We start from the raw sequence: 21,145 nt of genomic DNA, 5'->3' as shown, positions 1-21,145 counted from the left end.
AGACAAGTATTGTTTTATCAGAGACAACTCAACCAGTCATCACCATCCCACTTCTATTACTTTCTACACTGGATATTTCAATCAACAGCTGAAACAAATCAACCAAATGAAACTGCAGGTCAGGAGAGCTGCTTTCACAGAGCCAGACGGAATGTGGGGTTTAGGACAGAAAGAGTGAAGACTCCTTACGATCAAGAGCTACAGTATAGTGGCTGAATAGGTGTGAGGCTAGAAAGCTAACTATCACCACACTGCGCCTGGCTCAGACAATATCATTTACCTTTGCCCAATTCAAACTGTTACAGTTCATCTAAAATAGAGACCATTTGCACTGCAAGCCAGGATTCTTTTAGCTGTAAAAACCAAAGGAACACTGATCACAGCAAGCTGTTGGTATTAAGTTGAGTTACAAAAAAAATAGAAGTGCAGCTAACACAACAGCAAAATTTTGGTTCAGTAGCACTGTCCAACAAAATTGCTGAAGATGCAGGGATAAAAACTACATTCCTGCCACCACCTACCAGTTTTGCCTACATATGGACCGGAGCATACAACCCTCTAATCAACAAGTTTTAAATACATGTTTTCAGAACCGGAGTATTAATTTGGTATTGAAGAATACACAGTCACATTTGCAAGAGATCCCATGTGAAAGCTATTCCAACTCCAGAATATTCCTGAAGTTGGAATCAAGAGGTAATACTCCCAAATCCAATCTGCGTAAGACGACCATCACTGTAGTGGTTCTCTTACTTCCCCAAAAGAAAAAGACAAAAATCTCATTTTTCACATTCTGTTAGCTGAGCACAAGTAGTCCTCCAAAGCAAACAAAAATACAGGACTATTAAGAGTCTCAGTTACAGACAATACAAGAGAGTTCTGACGGCCAACAACATAGTAGTAAGTGGATTCACTAGAACAGCCATCTCCAGATGGCAGAGGAAGCAGGAGTCGAAGCAGGGATTGTTGTATTAGGAAGAGGTAGTAAAATGTGGCTCACCTCCACTGCACCCCGAGACATTATGGGAGCACTGGTCCTGACATCTCCTTCCCTCTCCCCAACTACATGGCCCTCAGAGAAAACTTTAGAAGAGGCAGCCAGAGACACTCCACTGGTCAGTCCAGGACCAGAGAAAGTAAAGAATCTCAGATATTTAAGATAAAATTCTACAGTTCTGACTGGACTCTCCCTGCCTTGTGTTGACCCCCTTTCCTCACGGTGCTGCACTGATCATCTACTCTTCCCTTCCCTCTTCTTTACACTTAGCTAATCTTCCGCTACCCAACCCTCACCCAAAAATACCTTGAAACTAACATGACATTTGCTGCCATCATACTGCTCTTTCTGGTTGTATGTTCCTACCCATCCTCCCACCTGCATCTGTCTTGTCTATTTAGGTTCCACCTGCAGCCCACACACTCCCCGTATGTCCCATTCCCCCATGCACCTTTTTTGCACTAGGGCACTGGAGCACCACATTTCCTACTCTTCCCCCATTCACACCCCCCCCCAATGCTTTAGGAGCACCATGAATCTGTGCAAGCATGCTCAGTTCCCACTCCTTCCCATCCCTCCCATAGCTTGAAAGCTGCAAATCAACTGGGGGAGTGCCCAGGCTGCAGCTGAAACCCCAGTGAGCCACAAGTCGCTTCTACCTACTATCTACTATGACTTGCTTACACAGTGCACAGCACAATGGGTTCACCTTCAGGCACTACCAGAACAGATAGGATTATCAACAATGGCCCAAGCATTCGGAAGACACGCATACAGTTTAACTGTGAATAAGTCATACAAGTATTTAGCCAGACACAAAGTCCAGTTTAGAGACACCCCATGAAAATCTTCACAGATCAGTTCAAGACCAGATAATCACCATCAAGGCAGTCAACTAAAAGCTGACATCTTAAAACAATATAGCTATTAAGAAACTCCACTATAATTGCTTTTATTCTCATAGTCCAGTGATTGTTCACATTATCTACATGTCGCGGGAAGGATGCCTGTTCCTCTGATTAAGTTATTTACCTTTGCGATCTGCCTGTACTTGTCACAAAATGGTTCCCTCACAAAAATAAAAAACACCCACAAAAACCAACAAAAAAACCACCTTTTAGAATCTATATTAAAACAGACCCAGTTAAAATGCAGCTCTACAAAATGTCAAGGACATCCACATGGCAGGAGTAATAATGAAGAAATCAGTGTATAGATCTGAACTTATTAAATTGCTCCTCAGATACAAGTTACCTTTTGAGAAAAGTAACTTTGGCTGACAACTGATCTCCAGCAGCAAAGTTAATTTCTTTGGTTAAAACATTTATGAATGAGATGTTTAAAAGTGTTCACTCTATAATCCAGAAAACTGCTGAAGTAATTATAGTAGTAGCATCCTTCAGTCTACATAGACTATGGATTGCACCCTTCATAGTTCCGTTTGGCATCCTCATTTGCAGCGTCAGCTGTGACTGAAGACCCACAAGAGAGTGACAGTCCTTGCTGCATCTCTTGCAGATGTAATGGGTGTCTGGCAGGTCCTTGCTGTGCTTTCTGTGGGCTCGCTTCTCCTTTGCTAGCTGTCTGATCCTCAACTCACCCTTCTGAAGGCCCTTGTATAGGTCCTGCCTCCATCTGCTGCGATCATCTGCCAGCTCCTCCCAGCTGTCTGGTTTGATGTCTACTTCCCTGAGGTCTCTCTTGCAAACATCTTTGTAGCGCAACTGGGGGCATCCGGGAGGTCTTTTGCCAGAGGCTAGCTCGCCATATAGGATGTCTTTTGGGATCCTTCCATCATTCATCCTGTGGACGTGGCCAAGCCAGTGGAGCCGCCGCTGCCTGAGGAGGGTGTGCATAGTTGGGATTCCAGCTTGCTCATGGATGGTAGCGTTGGACACTCTGTCCTTCCACGATATTCCAAGGATGTGCCTGAGGCAGCGCAACTGGAAGACGTTCAGCCTCTTTTCCTGGCAGGCGTACAGGGTCCAAGTCTCGCTGCCATAAAGGAGGGTGCTGAGGATGCAGGCTCTGTAGACTTGCATTTTGGTGTGAGTGCACAGCTTGTTGTTATTCCACACTCTCTCACTGAGTCTGGACAGAGTTGTGGCTGCTTTACTGATCCTCCTATTTAGCTCAGTCTCCAAGGACAGGGTGTCAGTGATGGTGGACCCAAGGTAAACAAACTCGTGGACGACCTCTAACGTATAGTTGTCAATGCTGATTGATGGGGATTCAGCAACGTCCTGAGCAAGTACATTTGTCTTCTTTAGGCTGGTGGAGACCCCAAAGTCCTTGCATGCTTTGGAGAACCGATCCAGCAGCTTCTGAAGCTGGTCTTCTGTGTGTGACACGACAGCAGCGTCATCTGCGAACAGCATATCTCTGACAAGGACTTCCCACCCCTTAGATTTAGCTTTCAGCCTTGCAAGATTAAACAGTTTCCTGTCAGATCTTGTGTGCAAAAAGACATCTTCTGTTGAAGATCCAAAGGCGTGTTTAAGGAGGAGTGCAAAGAAGATCCCGAAAAGTGTTGGAGAACGGACGCATCCTTGTTTGACGCCACACCTGATGCTGAAAGCATCCAATAATGTGCCATCGTATTGGACGGTTCCTCTCATGTCTTTGTGGAAAGACTGGATCATCTTGAGTAACCATGGCGGACATCCTATCTTGTGGAGCAGTTTGAACAGTCCATCCCTGCTGACCAAGTCGAAGGCCTTGGTTAGGTCAATGAAAGCAATATAGAGTGGCTTCCTCTGCTCCCTGCATTTCTCCTGCAGCTGCGTCAGAGAGAAGACCATGTCGACGGTAGATCTCGCTGCACGGAATCCGCACTGTGATTCGGGGTACACCCTCTCAGCAATCTTCTGGAGTCTACTGAAGATGACGCGAGCGAACAGTTTACCAGTGATGCTTAGGAGGGAGATTCCATGGAAGCTGTTGCAGTCGCTTCTGTCTCCTTTGTTCTTATACAAGGTTATGATGTTAGCGTCGCGCATGTCCTGTGGAACCTCTCCCTCTCTCCAGCACAGGCACAGTAGCTCATGTAGAGGTTCCAGGAGAGTGTCTGTGGCACACCTGATTACCTCTGGTGGTATACCATCCTGACCCGGGGCCTTTCCTACTGCAATGTTGCCGATGGCTTTCTTCAGTTCATCCACAGTTGGTTCCTGGTCCAGTTCGTCCATTACTGGTAGGAGTTCGACGGCATTGAGGGCTGAATCGACCACAAATGTTCTCACGTGAGTACAGCTCGGAGTAGTGCTCAACCCAGCGCTCCATCTGTTTGGCTTTGTCAGTGATGACATCACCAGATTTGGATTTCAGAGGTGCCATCTTGTTCTGGGTGGGTCCTAATGCCTTCTTGATGCTCTCGTACATTCCCCTGAGGCTACCAAAGTCAGCACGGGTCTGGATGCTGCTAAACAGCTCGAGCCAGTAGTTGTTGGCACAGTGCCTGGCCATCTGCTGTACTTTTTTTCTGGCTGCTCTAAGCGCTCGCAGGGTATTCTGGCTCAGCGAACATTTGTACTCCAGGAGTGCAGCGTGTTTTTTTCCCCAATGGCTGGAATCATCTTATCGGAATTAGCTTCGAACCAGTCATTTGTGTTTCTAGCTCTTCTTCCAAACATCGACAAGGCCGTGTTGTACATTGTATCCCTCAGATGCTGCCATCTGGATGTCACTTCGGCACCCCCAGGGTTGCTGCGCAGATTCTCCTCAAGGGTCGCTCTGAATTTTTCAGCTCTCTCTGAGTTAGCCGTCTTTCTGGCATCGATGCGGGGCCTTCCAGTTGGTTTAGAGTGGTGCAGCTTCTTGGGAATCACCTTGAGTCTGGAGCAAACTAACGAGTGATCTGTATCGCAGTCTGCACTATGATAGCTGCATGTCAGAAGGACATTTTTGAGGTTATCACGTCTAGTGATGACCACGTCTAGTTGATGCCAGTGTTTTGAGCATGGGTGTCTCCATGACACTCTGTGCTGTGGCTTGGTTTGGCAAAATGTATTTGTGATGCACAGACTGTGGTACGTGCAAAGTTCGAGAAGACGCTGACCATTTTCATTCATTTTTCCCCACACCAAAGTGGCCTAAGCAAGAAGGCCACGAGTCACGATCAGCTCCAACTCTCGCATTGAAGTCACCCAGAACGTACAGTTGTTTGCGAGCAGGTATTTGCGCTATGGCAGCACTAAGCACGTCATAAAACCTGTCTTTTACTTCCGGTGCAATGTACAGGGTTGGGGCATAAGCACTGATCAGGTGGACAGGGCTGGCGTGAGTTTGAAGTATGACCTGAAGGAGTCTTTCTGATCCACCCATGACTAATTCCACCATTTGTAGAAGGGTGTTTCTGATGGTGAAGCCAACACCATGCTCCCCGGGTTCTTCTTGGGCTTTACCCTGCCAGAAAAAGGTGGAGTCCTTTTCCTTGAGAGATCCCAAATCTGCGAGACATGTCTGCTGCAGAGCAGCAATGTCAACTTGGAGCCTCTTCAGTTCCTCATTGATGACAGCGGTCTTTCGGGTGTCGCTGGTGTCCTGAAGATCTTCAGTCAGACCTGTCAGCGTGGTCCGCACATTCCAGTGAGCAAGCTTAAAGCTTTGATAGTTTCCTTTTCTTGTTGATTTTCATATTGGTTTGCCTGGTGCTCAGCTTTCAGGTCACTTGTCAGGTTTGGGAACCTTAAGCCTCACGCACCCAGTGAAGCAGGTGACCTGTGGTGAGACAGTACCCTATTGGCTGGGGGCTGCCCAGCGAGATGAAACGATCTCTCCCACCATCAGATGCAACCCCTGGTGCTCGTTCTCTACGCCAATCAAGCAAGAGCTTATAACCGGTATCTGTTACCTCCCGTGTTGGTTCAACGCTGTTAACGATGCTGGAGTACCTTTCCAGGCGCAAGCTTGGGCGATCATTGGGACCCTGGGCTGCCCAGACGCCAGTGTTCCCCTCTCGGCTTTACTGATATAGTCCAAAGGAGAGGATAACCTCTATGTCTGGTACCAGCTCAGCTGCAGGAGTTGCCAGGTCAATGCCAGAAGTTGGCACAGAACTGCCTTAGGACTCCCCTCCGGGTTTTTTGTCAGGGTTTACTCCCTTAGCCTTGCTCCTTTCCAGGATAACCCACAAGGCAGTGGGGCATGGAGAACGTGGGTATGGTCCAACTACCTCTTGCACCTCCCTGATACCACATGTCCCCAAAGCTCCCCGGGACGACCACCTCGCCTCCCCAGGACCCTTCTCCCCACCCCTCTGCCTCTCATAGGCTACCATCACCCCCCAGATCCTCCCTCCCTGTACCTTTTCCTCCATCCACTCCCATGTCTCCCGACTGCACCCCACTGCCCCATATCAGTTCTCGTTGCCCCCAGGTCCCCCTTCCCCTGGCCTCTCCGCACCTGGCTACATGCTGCTGCAGCACCACGTCCTTGAGGAAGGCAGCAATCTCGCAGCCCAGCCGCACCCTGGGTCCCAGCCAAAGCCACCAACTCTTCATCTGGCTACGGCTGTCCCTGGAACCCCACAGATCTGGTGTGGCGCGTGCATGCAGGGAGCGCAGGACTGGGCCTGGAAGCCATGCAATCTGGGCCAGCATGCCGCAAGCAGCCTCCGTGACTGCTGCCATCCTCATAGCCGTACCAGACGCGCCCAAACCACTTGCCCACCACTGACATCCCTCGATCTTGCCCCCCGGCTCCTCATGCTGCAGCAGGTCCTTCATCTCCAGCCAGCAGTTGGGGATGATGCTGCCTCTTACACCTGAAGAAGTAAACTAGCTCCCTCTAAGCTCCCCCTCTAAACTCCCCTCTCAAAACTCCCTCCTGTTAGCAACCACCCTGTTCACATGCACCTGGTCGCATGCTCCCTGGTTGCTTGCCAGCAGAGCTTTAGACCTCTGGCCTGCCTGAGAGAGCCCCTCCCTCTGACTACCGCTGTGATGTTACTTACTACATTATGACTAGGTTTGCTTATTTCACAGGGGTAACACACCGGCTTTATTATGCCAATAAATGTAGGACAAAGGAGATGTCTCTTAGATTTTCACCGCTAAGCATTATATTTTATCTACCCATCTCACATTATTGCTAATGGAAGTGAAATGTCTAATATTTGTGATTAGAATTTTATCCCCAGAGTCTCACTCTATTTCTCTCGCATGTGAAATAGTCTGTTAGCAAACAAAGCAAGCTAAACTGTATTATTTATTAGGTTTGAAATGCAGAGATTGACAGCGGGTAGGGATATTGAAAGCCTGTACCAGTGGAGAAAAGATGTGTAAGAAGTTAGAGAATTAATGATTGTAGGAGGTGTGATTACGAAGTTATAAAACACCAAGAGAGACTACTGAAAATTTACCATGAGAAAGATTCAAGATTAGCCTGAAAGCTCAAAAGGTAGAAGAGTTGCAAAATAATAAAACAGAGCTTGATTCAGTATACACCATTAGAACTCCAAAATTCATTATTCTAATGTTCTGCTTCTTAGCTGTATACAGGTAAGGAAATTTTTTTAGTCTATTTCTTATGATGGTTTGAATATTTCTGTTAAACCCTGGCTAATAAAACTTCATTTATTTCATGTGCCCATATTACTCATTTCTGTAAATACTTTCTACTTTCCCCTTCTTTCCAACATCTTCAAGAAAATAAAGCAACAATTTCTCTACTCTTATTTTTATGTGAAGCTTTAATAAAATATTTGATCACAATAAAGAAGCATGCAGACTGTCTCTTATATGAGGATTTCAGTTATCACTGAATATAAATATGATGAATTTCAAAAACAGGGAGAGAGAGATTTAGAATCTCCATTTTCTTTTCACATAAACCCCTCACGAGTCTTTTGAAGGTCCATTTCAACACTTGATTTCAGTTCCCTGTAAAAAGTCTCTGTAAACTAAAACTTCAGATGTCTGATGTAAATTTTTTTTTTTGGTTTTTGTTTTTTTTTTTTAAAACAAAAACTGATATCTGCACAGGACTTGTATAGTATTTTGGCTGATTATGCCTCTTGAATGAGTGCAGTGGAGCCTTTTAATTAGACCATATTTTTACTAACCAATCTCACTTATCAGTGATCATTTCCATAGTTTTCTGAAAGAAACCAGGGAGCTGACAGAAGGCAAACTAGCACAGTACAACTTAACAAAAGAAAATGAAGAAAAACAGATTTTGTCTCTGAGCAGAACTAATAGCCCCACTTGCAAGGTTCAATTTTTGCTCTTCTAAAAGACATTTTGCCCACCAAATAAGAATATTTGTGCCTTTTTTTCCCCTTACTGACTGAGTGGATGAGGGTCAAACAACATGTTTCTCATGTAGCCAGACAGACAGTCACCTTTCTTTGCAGCTTTAGTTTTTTCAGTGGTACCACAGTGCAGTGTTTGGAAAATCCCAGCTCAGACTGTCAGGGTAATGAGAGAAGCATTCAAGGTTGAAACTCAGATTGTTTCCTCCCTTCCCCCAGATCAGCACTTTCCAGCTCCAACAATCAGTAAAGTCGAATTTCAACACACCATACTGCGGCTTATAGTCTCTGAGCAGTTTCAAACAGCAAAAGCATTTTACAAATCACAGAACATCAAACAGCCCTAACAGTATGCTACTTATGAGAGGGGAATGGGCGGGGGAGAGTTTAATTACTAGTCAAGGCACCTGTATCAGAAGTCCTGTGCCTTTCAGAATGAGTCTAGTCTGAATATGAAGTTTAATATCCACTCCTAATGGAAATGGCAACCTACACATCATATTCCCTCAATATTTTTACACTCCATGTTTGGTAGTTTGGTTGCATCACGGCTGGCAAAGAAAGAGAATCAGAAATAATTTAACTCTTGAACAACATCTACTCAGAACTAGACAAACATTCAGCGTTCTGTGTGAGTCCACTGAGATACAGGAAGAAGTTCCTATATTGGGTGCAAACATAAATTTTTCAAACTAACTCCTGAGGGATAGGAAGTTTGTTGTAAGCTTCTTCCATTAAGTTTTAATGAATGAGGGTGTCACTTGGCATCTCAAATGTGTCACAGCAGTAGCTAATAAGACATCCCTGAACAGGCACTGAAGTTTCCTAGGAATCAGTATAAAATCAGGCTTAAGTTTAGATATGACTGAGGCACAATGTGGGCCAGTGGCGGGCAACCTGCAGCTCAGTGAGGTTCCACCTCCAGTCAACACATCTTCTACCTTCTTCCTGTGCATCTCTTGTGCACTAAGACACTGAATCCCCACATTTCCAATTCCTCCCTCTCCCTCCCAGCACTTTTGGTGCACCATGAATGTATGGATTCATGGTCTGTCTGCACTCTTCCCCATTAAATAGATATAATTGGAGACATACATCTCCTAGAACTGGAAGGGACTTTGGGAGGTCATCCAGTCCAGTCCCCTGCCCTCTTGACAAGACCAAGCACCATCCCTGACATCTATTTGCCCCAATCCCTAAATGGCCTCCTCAAGGATTGAACGCATAACCTCCAGTGTAGCAGGCCAATACTCAAACCACTGAGTTATCCCTCCCCCTCAGCCCTCCCAGAACTTGAATGATGCAAATCAGCAGCAGGAAGGGAAGGAGTTGGAAAGGGAACGAGAGGGGAAGGAGCAGAAAGTATAGGGTTCCAGTGGCCTGTGCACAGGAGACGTGGGGAAGAGGGTCAGAGAGGGGGTACACATGCCAAGGGTGGCACTCCTGTTGGCCAAGTGATCCACTCATGTGGCCTATTCACTAGTTCTACCCACTCTGATGATAATGTTCTACCCAGCCTGCGTGGGTGTGCATTTTAGTTTATCAGTATTTATGACACTTAATAGCTAATGCAGTTCCTAATAGCAGAGCTACCATCACAAAAGAAATCCAGCCAGATGTCATTTTGGAGACCTACTCAATCAATACCAACGTATCTTCTTTGTCCTACTCAAATACCTTAAAATTCGCTACACAAAATCTGCCGCTGAAATGCTCTGGTCTCATATATGAAAAAAGCTGTATGCTGAACACTACTACATTTTTTAAAATAAAAAGAATCACACACTTGGAATAATCTGAATAATTTACGGTTCCTGTAGTAAATTGCTAAGTAGTTTGATTAAAAGCCAAGTAAAAGACCATCTAAGCATTTAGTTGCACAGGCAGCCTTTACTCTGATATATCCAAAGTGCGTGACTTTGCAACCCTTTTTATTTTTAATAGTTTCAGAAGGATAGCCATGTTAGTCTGTAGCTTCACAAATAAAAAGAAGTCCTGTGGCACTTTGGATACTAACAAATTTATTGGGTCCTCAGCGTCTGACAATAAAAGCCACTTCTCCAGATGAAAAACGAAGAGGAAAAACCGAACCCCCAGAGGTTGGTTTTACCCACAAAAGCTCATGACCCAACAAATCTGTTCAAATCCAAGGTGCCACAGCGTTGCTGATTATTTGTAGTGTTTTAAATGACAGTTTTAAAGTGTAATTTCCTAGGTTTTTAAAATACCAAACTGAAAACACAAATTCCAGCATGTGACATTATCAGAGACCCACATGGTTATCAGGTGGGTTAGAACCTTTAGAAAGCATTTATCCAGACTTCTGCTATTTGTGCTAGTGCAGTACCAGATAGCTGAAGTACTGATGTGAGCCTTAGTATTGTTTATATCAATGGTTGAAAATTATAGAGGTCTCAAAACAGAGCTTTGAGTGACAAATTGCTTTGCCTGTCTTCCCCACAGCTCAAGCCATGCAAGACAAGATACCTTCTTCAAAATACAGGTTTAACTGAGCCTTGTTTGTCTTTGAAGAATCTAATCAAGGCACTCATGTCGCAGAGATGAGTCACAACTGTATTAACTAAAAGTATATTGGCTGAATGACAATTATTAAGCTATTTTTTGGCATATTAATGCAACATAGTTTTGAGATGCCAAGGTCTCAGCATTTGTGGTGTCAAGTTAGCCAGCATAATCCTGGTTCCTGCATTCATCTTGGTTCACCGAGCGAAACCTGAGAACTATCAGGTGGCAAGAAAGTTAAAATAAGACAACCATGACGTAGTCTCTGCCAGTGAGCATAGATTTCAAAAACCGAAGACAACCACCAGACACTATTTGAAAACAAAATCCACTGCCCTCTGTGATCACATATCTCTTCACTAGAATGCCACAATAGTTTAATCCTTAACACTGCACTGTAAAGGGAGATTAATTCATAGATTTCACAGTATAATTTTTAGAGTATTATTTCAACCCAATAACTCATAGGACAAAATACATTTTTGTTCCCACCCAATCACTTTCTAGGATATTAATAGCCAAGGCATCCTAACCACATATTTAAAAGTTAAGATTAGAGAGCTATTTCAAATTAAGAGTTTGTCACAGACAACTTTTTACTTTAATATGTATTACCATGTACATAGCTATTTCCTCCCAAACATTTAAGAATTTGCCAAAGAAACTTCCAAATATATCATAATATTGAACAAAATAATCCAGGCTTTCATCATCTGTTCCAGCACTGGAAAAAAAAAGACCTAAAAATAAATAAATAAATGAATAAGCCGCACAGATATTATGAGAGGGGAACGTGGTTTCTTCCCTGAACATAGGGCTTTTTTTCTCTTGGAGATCATCTTGTGAGACAGCTGCAAAAGAAAAATCTGTATTTCAAAAGGGACAATAAGCCTTCTGCAGTATTACTCATATGCATACATTACAACACAGACAAATGAAAGCACAGATCCTCTAGCTGGATGAGAATGAGAATTTACAATGGAGAAAAACAAGAAAGCTGGGGTGTTTAATGCCCATTTTACTTCAGTCTTCATACAAAATGTTAATACTGACCAAATACTCAACACAATTCATGTTAACGGGGGGAGGGGAATGCAAGCCAAAATAAAACAGGTTAAAGAACATTTAGCTAAAATAGATGAATTCACATTGGGAGGGCCTGATAAAACTTCTCTTCAAGTATTTCAGAAACTGGGTGAAGCAATCTCTGAACCATTAGCAATTATTTTTAAGAACTCATGGAGGAGGAGAGAAGGGCAAACATAGTTCCCATCATCAGAAAGGGGAACAGAAAAGCTGGGAAATTTTAGACCAGTCAACATAATTTTGGTACCTGGAAAGTTAGTGGAACAAATTGCTAAACAATTTAGCCCATCTTGATTAGTCAAAAAACACATAAGTCCAAATATATATCTTGATATTGACACTTTTGACAGTTCCATGACATTCTCATCGCCAACTAGGGAAATGCAATCTGGATGAAAATTACTATGAACGGGATGCACAGCTGACTGAAAGGCTGTACTCAGAGTAGTTAGCAATATCATCAATAACCGTGGGCTCAGCGCCCATTGGTGTCTGATGCGTCTCTCACTATTTCCTTCCACCCTTCCCTATCCAGCGCCGAGTGGCTTGGTTTCTGTAGACTAACTCCGTACCAATGCCTGCTGTCAAAGTGGGACTGAAGGTTATACAACAGTTGGTCCTAAATCTGGGACTACTCAATGTTTTCATTAATGACTTGCCAATAGAGTAAAGAGTATACAGGCTGAATTTCTCTATTTCACCCCTCTCTCATCCGGCAACATCTGTAATCCAGCAGGATTTTAGTTAGCCGGACAACCACTTATCATTGATTTGATTAACTCCCGAGATAATTCTAGAAATATAGGGGCAGAATGTATCTTTTTTTAAATTAAATATATGTAACACGTATAATATCAGAAAAATTATAATATACAATTGGGAATGACAAGAAAAAAGAGCTCAGTTTAAAGTTCTGGCTATTTTTTTTTCTTTTCCCTCCAGCATTCAGAATTTATTAATTTCTCTCTCAAAGCACTTTGATGCTGTAAAAGAAAACATTTTCCTGGAATGTACATTAATTCATAAGATGGCAGCATGGTGTGTCTTTGGGCACAGGGGGACTTGTACAATATTTTTATATATGGATCACATTTTGTTTCTGGCTGTCTTCCTGTATTAGGCATGAGTCTTTACAAATACAGCTAAGTAACCTTATTTGATTGATAATGTTTTAAGAAATCTAAATTGCCAGTAGAATTCCATAGTAACCAGAAATATGGGTACCTTTATAAACAAAAAAAGCATCACATTGTCATGAGAACGCCACAGAGTCAAGCTCCTACCCAAAATCAACATTTGCTTTGGATTCTGACTCCTTTTCTAAGAATCAGAAAATATGCCCCTCCATGACGTTTCCTTGAGCCAACATCAAGCTGCCAACTCAGGGTAGAGAAGTGCCTCATTGTCATTTGACAGCTATTGCTCTCACTTGATTAAGCAAGAACGACAGATAGAATTCTGGTCAGCTACTAATTGGCCACAACCAGAAAAGGTGAGTTGTAACATTTCCATTAAAGAAAACAGTAAACATATAAATAGAGATATAATTACCTCTGCAACTTTTGGAGGCACTCCATCACCAAGCACTTCCTTAATGAAGCAATGCTGGCTCATGTAACATGAGAGTCCACAAGTTCTCTTGAAAGCATCTCTCAGACGCTTTAGCTCTACATCTGTAACTGTATTAAGAAAAAGAAATTATAATGAAGGAAGACAAGCAGCAAGATTTAGCAGCCTTCTTATTATCAAGAAGTTCTTTCATAGAAAAGTCAAAACTTCTAAAAATACATCCTCTTGTTTTACAGTAAAAAACTAGCTAACACTTATGCACTATTCCTTTAATTTATTAGGTTTCCGCATTCTGGGAAAATCTTGCAGAAAAGGAGTGAAAAATCATGTAAACCAAAAAAATTAATATAACTGATTATAACTGAATAGTCTCTGAATACATTAGTATATTTTAACTGAATATTCTTCCAATACAATAGTATATTGCAATACTTGTTATAAACATAAATACCAATAATTATACCTTATAATGCTACAGGAAAACAAGCTGCTATTATATGCAAATTTGGACTGACTATAAGCCAAATGTATGATCTGGAACTAATCATTGCCAATATGTAGTACATGGAATTCAACTTACTAAATGTGCTTCACTTAAGCACAAATTTTCATTTACCAACTAGATCTACTTTTGTGATTTATAAATAAAAGTTTCTGCCAATTATCACCTACTGTTTTATATTACAATACAGAAACCTTTAATGGAAAACAACAGATCTACCTAAGAGTATGCGTGTTACTGAAAAAAAAATAAATTTCACACCGCTATTCAAAGGGAAGCAGCCGAGCTGTCTTTTATATTCAAATTCGGCATATTAACACGTGGTTTGAACTGGGGTGGGAATTTTCTAAGTCACTATAGGGGCTTGTCTGCATACTTGGCTTAATTTAATTCTTGACTTTTCCCCCACCCCCCGATTTGCTCACCTTGATCATTTTTTTCTGATTTGGCCTCCTTGATTACTGTTTTTGGTTCTCTGTGCCTTATATATTGAGTCTGTTCTGGTATGGCTATGGTCTGAAGAAGTGGGTCTGTCCCACGAAAGCTCACCTAATAAATTATTTTGCTAGTCTTTGAAGTGCTACTTGACTGCTTTTTGTTTTAACAGATCTCCTGATATAGTTAAGTTTTGGAAGGAGTAGAAAAATCTCATTTTAAGTTTTTCCTCCACAATCAAAGCTACGAGCTGATTTCTCTACTGCAGCATATTTGCAAATACCTATGACATATGACAAAAGGACTGATATGTCCTCCTTCTACATGCATACAGGCTTCCTCTTGCCTGCAGAGCTGTCTTTATTTTAGTATTTTATACTTCCAGCACCTTTCTAATCAAGTTCTTAAAGGCTCTTATTCAGCAAGACCCTTAAGCTTGGGCTTAACTTGTGCAGTTGACAGCCTCATGTGAACGGAAGCTAAAGTGGTCTGACATAATGAAGTCTCAGCACTCTGAGATTCCATCCTATATTCATTAATAAAGATAACATTAGGCACAAAAATCTGTCTTGATCAGTGGGACAATGTGCAGTACAGCCACAGCCCAGCCCAGGATATGAAACAAGGTAGGTGAGAATACCTGTTATTGAACCAACCCACTGGTAAGAGTTTTGAAAGCTTCTCTCTCTCACCGAAAGAAGCTGGGCCAATAAATGATTACCTCACACTCACCTTGTTTCTCTAAATTGGGTAAATGACAGAAATGGGAACAGAATCATGATGTTCTCTCTCCATTCTCGCTCCCTTAAGACAATCTGAGCAACATTACCTCCCACTTCTATCCTACATTTAAATAGTATGTTAAGAGACTCTTCCTACGGACTTGAGTGGTAAAATACAACATAACAGAAACTTAAGTGATTTGTTTCTTTCATGCAACAAAACTGTCGCATATCTGATCCTGATAATTAGAGTATTAAGACCATTTCCTTAGCAATATAGGAATAGTTTTAGGAGACTTTTGAAAGAACATTATAAGCTTATTACCAATATATACCCTTTGAGTCTCTCCTCATCCAAATACCTTAAGAGGAGAGGAAAAAACATTAACTGAAACTCCCACTCATAAGGCTGGGTCAGATGAAGATAGGTTTGTGACCCTATTCTGCCATTAGAGGACTATATGACCCAAATTGTGCATCAGTGACACTGTAATAGATAAGAGCCATGTTTCACACTAAAGGTAGAACACAAAAGCATGATGTACTGGATGCAAAACTAACAGTACCACTACAGCAGCTTTCATCATCTTCATAAGATTACCCAAAATCTCCCTCTCTTAAAAGTCTACAAATCAGCAAGCTGGAAAAAATAACAGATGTGCCCTAATGGTTATTGGGGCGTCAGTAGGGGGTTCTTTTAGGGGCATACCACATACTTCAGATTTCATTCCAACCAGCATCCCTGAAGATAAAGACTTGCCCTTTAACACAGTGAAGATTTGCAATTACCGGTTTGTCAAAATAGATCTCACCACTTTCGAAAATGGTTCACATTTAAATTAAGGATCTACCTTTCAATAATAGCTATGGTCACAAGAAACTGCCATTTTGCTTTTATGTTCAGATGTATTACTGGTTGAAGACAATGCCTTTTAAATTTCACACGCTTTTCTAAACTAAAACCAGGTTTTTAAAAATTATAAGAAACAGGATGACAAAAGAAGCTATTTTGATGGCATGCAAGCTGCCATGGAGAGATAGTATTGCTTTAAGGATTTTGCTTGAGCCTATGGCCACTGCATATCGTACTGATAAAACAAGAACTGACATATAATTAGGTGGTCTACTGGTAACAGCATTGTTATCTGGAGCATAAAGTAACATTTACATTTCACACTCCCCTAATAGTTGCCATCTATGTAGGCATTCCCAATTCTTATTTCTTGAGCGAAAGGCAGGTTCAATGGAAAGCTTTGCTAAAACACCCAAGTCTTGTTAGAAAAACCATCTGAGCATTTATGTGGGCAAAGGAAATGGAATCCAAGGAATAATCTTGACAGCTTTAGAGTGCCCACAGCCTCTCCTGAAGGACAGGGGACAGAAAACAAGGTGAGAGAATCTGCACACCTGTCACACCATCGCTTTCCAACGTTGTAGAAATTCATGCAACAAGGCTCCATACAAAGAACACACCACTTCCCCAACTGCCTCTCCCCCACAGCTGTTCAACACACAACTTCCCTACACCCATGTCTCTGTTAGAGATCTCCACACCTTCAGAATAAGGAGCACACTTATCCTGAAGAAAAAGGCTGCATAACTCAAACCCCACAATGTGTAGCTTGAAAACTCCAGAGAACGTGTGTGCCACTTGTCTACATATTTTTGAAGGAGAAAACAAAGATACCTCTAAATAGTCAAAATCTAAGTAGGATGAGAACACTGGATGTCCTAAGAAATGCAAGTTTAGGAACTACATGGTAGAATTCTCTGAAATGCTCCAGCTCCACATGCAGGATCAGAAAGACAGGCAGAAGTATCAGGGCTAAATGCATAGAAAAGACATTGATGAAGTGAAGACAAATTTCAGCTTATTAGGAACTGGGGACCCTTTCAGGGAAAAAGTCTACAGAGGAAGCAAACACTCCACATTAACCAAAATTGAATGAGTCTGTAAAATGTAAAAGGTTGTAGAGGATTATTTTAAACTCAGGAGCAGGGGAAAGCCAACAAGCATAGAGGAACACACCCCTTCAGGATGAATTTATTAAAAGGTGAACTTTATATCCTAGCATACAGAATAGGAAGTAAGCTGTTAAAGTACAGGTTGAAGCTAGTGAGAAACTATCTACCATAAAAGATTGATATAAACATAACTCATAAAAACAAGCCACTAAACACTCAGAACATGCAGGGCTTTTACATAAATGCTAGACATCTCCATAAACCAAATTTTAAAGAGGAAAATAAGAAGGAACACAAACTCTGGCAAGTAAAATGTGTAATAAAACAAGACAAGAAAGAATTGGAGAAGCAATTTGATAAAGATGACAAGAGGTCCTGCAGCACCTTATAGACTAACAGATTTATCGGCGCATAAAGCTTATGCGCTGATAAATCTGTCAGTCTATGAGATGCCATAGGACTTCTCGTTGTTTTTGCAGATATGGACTAACATGGCTACCTCTCTGATACTTGATAAAGATGCAAAGTACTTCAAAAGCAGATAACTTACCAAACAGGCAGTGGGACCCAGTGCTGTAGCTAGGAACAGAAATTTGGGTGGGCCCTAAATTTCAGGTGGATAGGCAATGACAGACTGCCCCTACAACGCAAATTTCCACTCCTAGCTATGGCACAGGGGTGGGGGGAAGAGAAGGGAGCCCAGCAGAAACAAGTACAGAAGCGGTGAGAGGGGCAAATAGGAGCAAACCACGCACAAGCCCACCAAAGGTGAGAGAGTGGGCGAGGGTCAGTTGTCCCCCCAAGGCCCAGCATTTCAAAGTATCCTGGAGCTTTGGCCACCACCACTGCTACTTTCGCAGCAGCAGTGGACAGAATTCCAGTGGACCTTTGAAATCTGCAGCAGCACAGCTCTAGCTGCATGTGGCTGTGAGGGTATGTGGGGGAAGCACGCCACAATCTGAGCAGTGCTGAGAGATGTCTGCTCTTGGCCCCACCCCTTCAGATACTGGCCCCATCCTTTCAGGTCACAGAGGTGGGCACTCCCTCTCCCACTGAGCTCTGGAGTCCTTGGCAGGTATTGGCACTGCTGACCATGCACATCCAAGGCTTTCTTCTGCCATGTGCTGCAGTATGGAAGGGCAGATTAACCCACCATCATCCCAAACAAAAATCGGTCAACTTTCATGGATATTTTGCAGACTTTGGGAACCTAAAAGGAGAAATCTGCATCTCAAGTTACACTGCAGCACCACCAACCATCTGGTGGGGTGAGAGCAGATGGTATCAAACTTTCAGGGCCACTGACTTGGCAGCTTCCCCCACTCTTCACAGTGAGGGTGGGGATAGTGGTGATGGTACAGGTTGCCGTTTGTCTCCTGCTCAAATTTGGGTGGACCTGGATGTCATGCCAACCCAAGCCCACCCATGGCTATGCTCCTGGCGGGGCCACTATTTTACAAAGATAATAAAGGAGTACTGCAGAAAACCACTGCAGAGAAGCTAAATGAAATAAATTCTGTGCATCAGTTCTCACTACAGAGTATGTGGGACCCATGGGCACTATTCTTTTCGGGTTAGCAAGGGTGGCAAGAGGCAGGACAGCATGGTTGGGGGATGGCTGTCTGTGGCTCCACACCTTCCGAGCAACAGTCCTCCTTGGAGTCAATGTGGATAGCTCTCTGAAAACATCTATTCAATGTGTAGTGGCAGTCAAAAAAGCTAACAGAATCTTGGAATTCAGGAAAGGAATAGCTAATGATACAGAAAATATATTGCCTTTGTATAAATCCATGATACATACACAGCTTGAATGCTGTCTGCACATCTGCTTGTCCTATCTGAAAAAAGGTGGGAATTTGAAAAGGTACAGAAAAGGATAAACAAATTATCATGTACACAGAACAGCTTCTGTATGAGGAGACATTAATAAGACTGGGGCTATTTGTACCTTGGAAGAGAGATGACTAAGCAGAGGTGAGAGGAGATACGATAGAGGTCTATAAAATTATGAATGGTGTAGAGAAAGTAGATAATTAAGTGTTATGAGGAGTAAACAAGATGAGGACAATAAGCAGAAGACTTATAACAAACAAAAGGAAGTATTTCTTCACACAACACACGATCATTCTGTGGAACTCTTTACCAGATGTTGTTGTGAAGGCCAAGGCTATAAGAAGGTTAAAAAAAGAACGATGTAAGTTCATGGGGGACAGGTCCACCAATACCTGTTATTCAGAATGGGCAGGGATGGTTTCCCTAGCCTCTGTTTGACAGGAGCTGGGAATGGGGGACAGCAGATCAATCACAATGAGTAACTTTGGTTCATTCCCTCTGAAGCACATGGCATTACCACTATTGAAAGAGAAGATACTGAGCTACATGGACCATTGTTCTGACCCTGTAGGGCCATCATTATATGGTAAAAGGTGATCCAGTCATACAGCTTGCTTAGATTTTTCAGAAAGCATTTAACAAGGTGCCTCACCACAGGCTTTAATGCAAAATAAGTGTGAATCATTTAGCTCTATGAATTTTTCTACTTCTCAGACTGAGTGACTCGGCATCAAAACTGTAGATGAATTTTAACACTAATAATGCAAAGTGATGCAGATTGGAAAACACCTGTGTGATGGAGTTGGGGGGAGTGCATGTGTGAGTCAGGCTGGATGTGAGAGGCAAGCAGATCAGCTCCCAGTGGCTAAGGATGACCCTGGGGCTACAACTGGCAGGTAACACCTCTGCCCTGAACAAAGAGGAGGGAGGAGCCGAGATGGGTTTTTGAATCGGGGGTGGCAGTTAGAGGCTAGGGAAGAGGAGCTGGAAGGCAGCCAGCCTGAGGAGGGGGAAAGCTACACCCCAGAGGGGCACCCCTCGGGGTCTTCTCCCCAGGATGGGTTGGAAGGACTGTCTCTGACTGCTGTACTGTCACTTCCATGAGAAACTGGGCATCTGTTGCCTAATAAACCTCCTGTTGTACCTGCTGAGTGAGAGTCACTCCTGCCAGCGGACGGGGTGCAGTGCAGGCAGACCCCTGAACCCCATCACACTGGTGTCAGGAGTGGGATGCACTGCACCCACGGATGAGCTCCCAGCAGTGGCTGACTGAGCGCAAGAGAAGGAAGGAGCCTCACAAGAGCCAGAGGGGGAACAGAGCAATTCCTGCAGCTGCTGCTGGTGAGTGGATACCCTGGGAGACAGCAGGGAGATGGATTATACCCGACTCCTGAAGGCAGAGCTAGCGGGGCTGTGCAGAGAGAGGGGTCTGACTGTGGGGAAGGCGACCAAGGCCCAGCTGATTGCCCAGCTAGAAGAGAATGACCGATCCGGTGGGGCAGAGCCTGTCCTGGCAGAAAGTGGCCAGTCAGCCTCGGGAAGCATTTCGGATTCTCCGACAGGAGCCGGGGCTCGACGCCGTCAGACACACGCGGTGCCCGCCAGGTCGCACTCAGCTAGCGGTGGTCCATCACGGGCAGAGTCCCCCGCCGCAGAGCTGCGACGGCTGGAGCTCGAGGTGAGATTAAAGGAACTGGAAGCCCAGGAAAGGCAGAGGGAACATGAGCGCCAGCTACAAGAGAGAGAGCGGGAGGAGAGAGAGAGAGAGCGGGAGCATGAGCGGGCCATGGCAGAGGCGAGACGCCAAGAGGCCCCAGCTGCGGTAAGCGGGGAGAGGGCCAGACGGCTCGGGGTGGCCAGTCACTTGGAGACGTGCGTGCTGGCCCAGTGTCAGGACCCAGGGGACATGGACGAGTTCCTTACTGCCTTTGAGCGAGCCTGTGAGTTGCATGAGGTTCCCCCAGCTGAGTGGCTCCAGCACCTCACCCCCTTGCTGGGCCAGAAGGCCGCAGCGGTGCTCAGCCAGCTGGAGGGGCTACAGCCTGGGGACTATGAACGGTTCAAACAGGCCCTGCTGCATAAGTTCGGGCTGACTCCGGAGATGTACAAGAAGAAGTTCCAGGAGGCGCAGAAGAGGCCAGAGGAAACCCATGTAGATACAACCGCCCACCTGAGGCAATACTACCGGAAGTGGGTGTTCGGAATGGGAGTCCAGTCTGTAGAGGACCTGATCGAGCTGGCGGTCCTGGAGAGATTCTACG

General features: G+C 43.8%; 1 protein-coding gene across 3 annotated transcripts in view; it reads right to left on the bottom strand.

The window, feature by feature from the left end:
* USP32 (ubiquitin specific peptidase 32) overlaps positions 1–21,145 on the bottom strand; it is a 175,327-nt gene that overhangs the window by 118,010 nt on the left and 36,172 nt on the right. For all 3 annotated transcript variants that reach the window (XM_075013828.1, XM_075013829.1, XM_075013830.1), the window contains exon 2: positions 13,410–13,537. In XM_075013828.1, coding sequence (XP_074869929.1) covers positions 13,410–13,537 — 128 coding nt within the window. The remainder of the gene's footprint in view (positions 1–13,409; positions 13,538–21,145) is intronic.

The sequence above is a fragment of the Carettochelys insculpta genome, chromosome 19 (assembly GCF_033958435.1).
Source record: "Carettochelys insculpta isolate YL-2023 chromosome 19, ASM3395843v1, whole genome shotgun sequence".
Lineage (NCBI taxonomy): Eukaryota > Metazoa > Chordata > Testudines > Carettochelyidae > Carettochelys > Carettochelys insculpta.
Note: the sequence above shows the minus strand (reverse complement) of the source record. Positions and strands in the feature narration are given on the sequence as shown.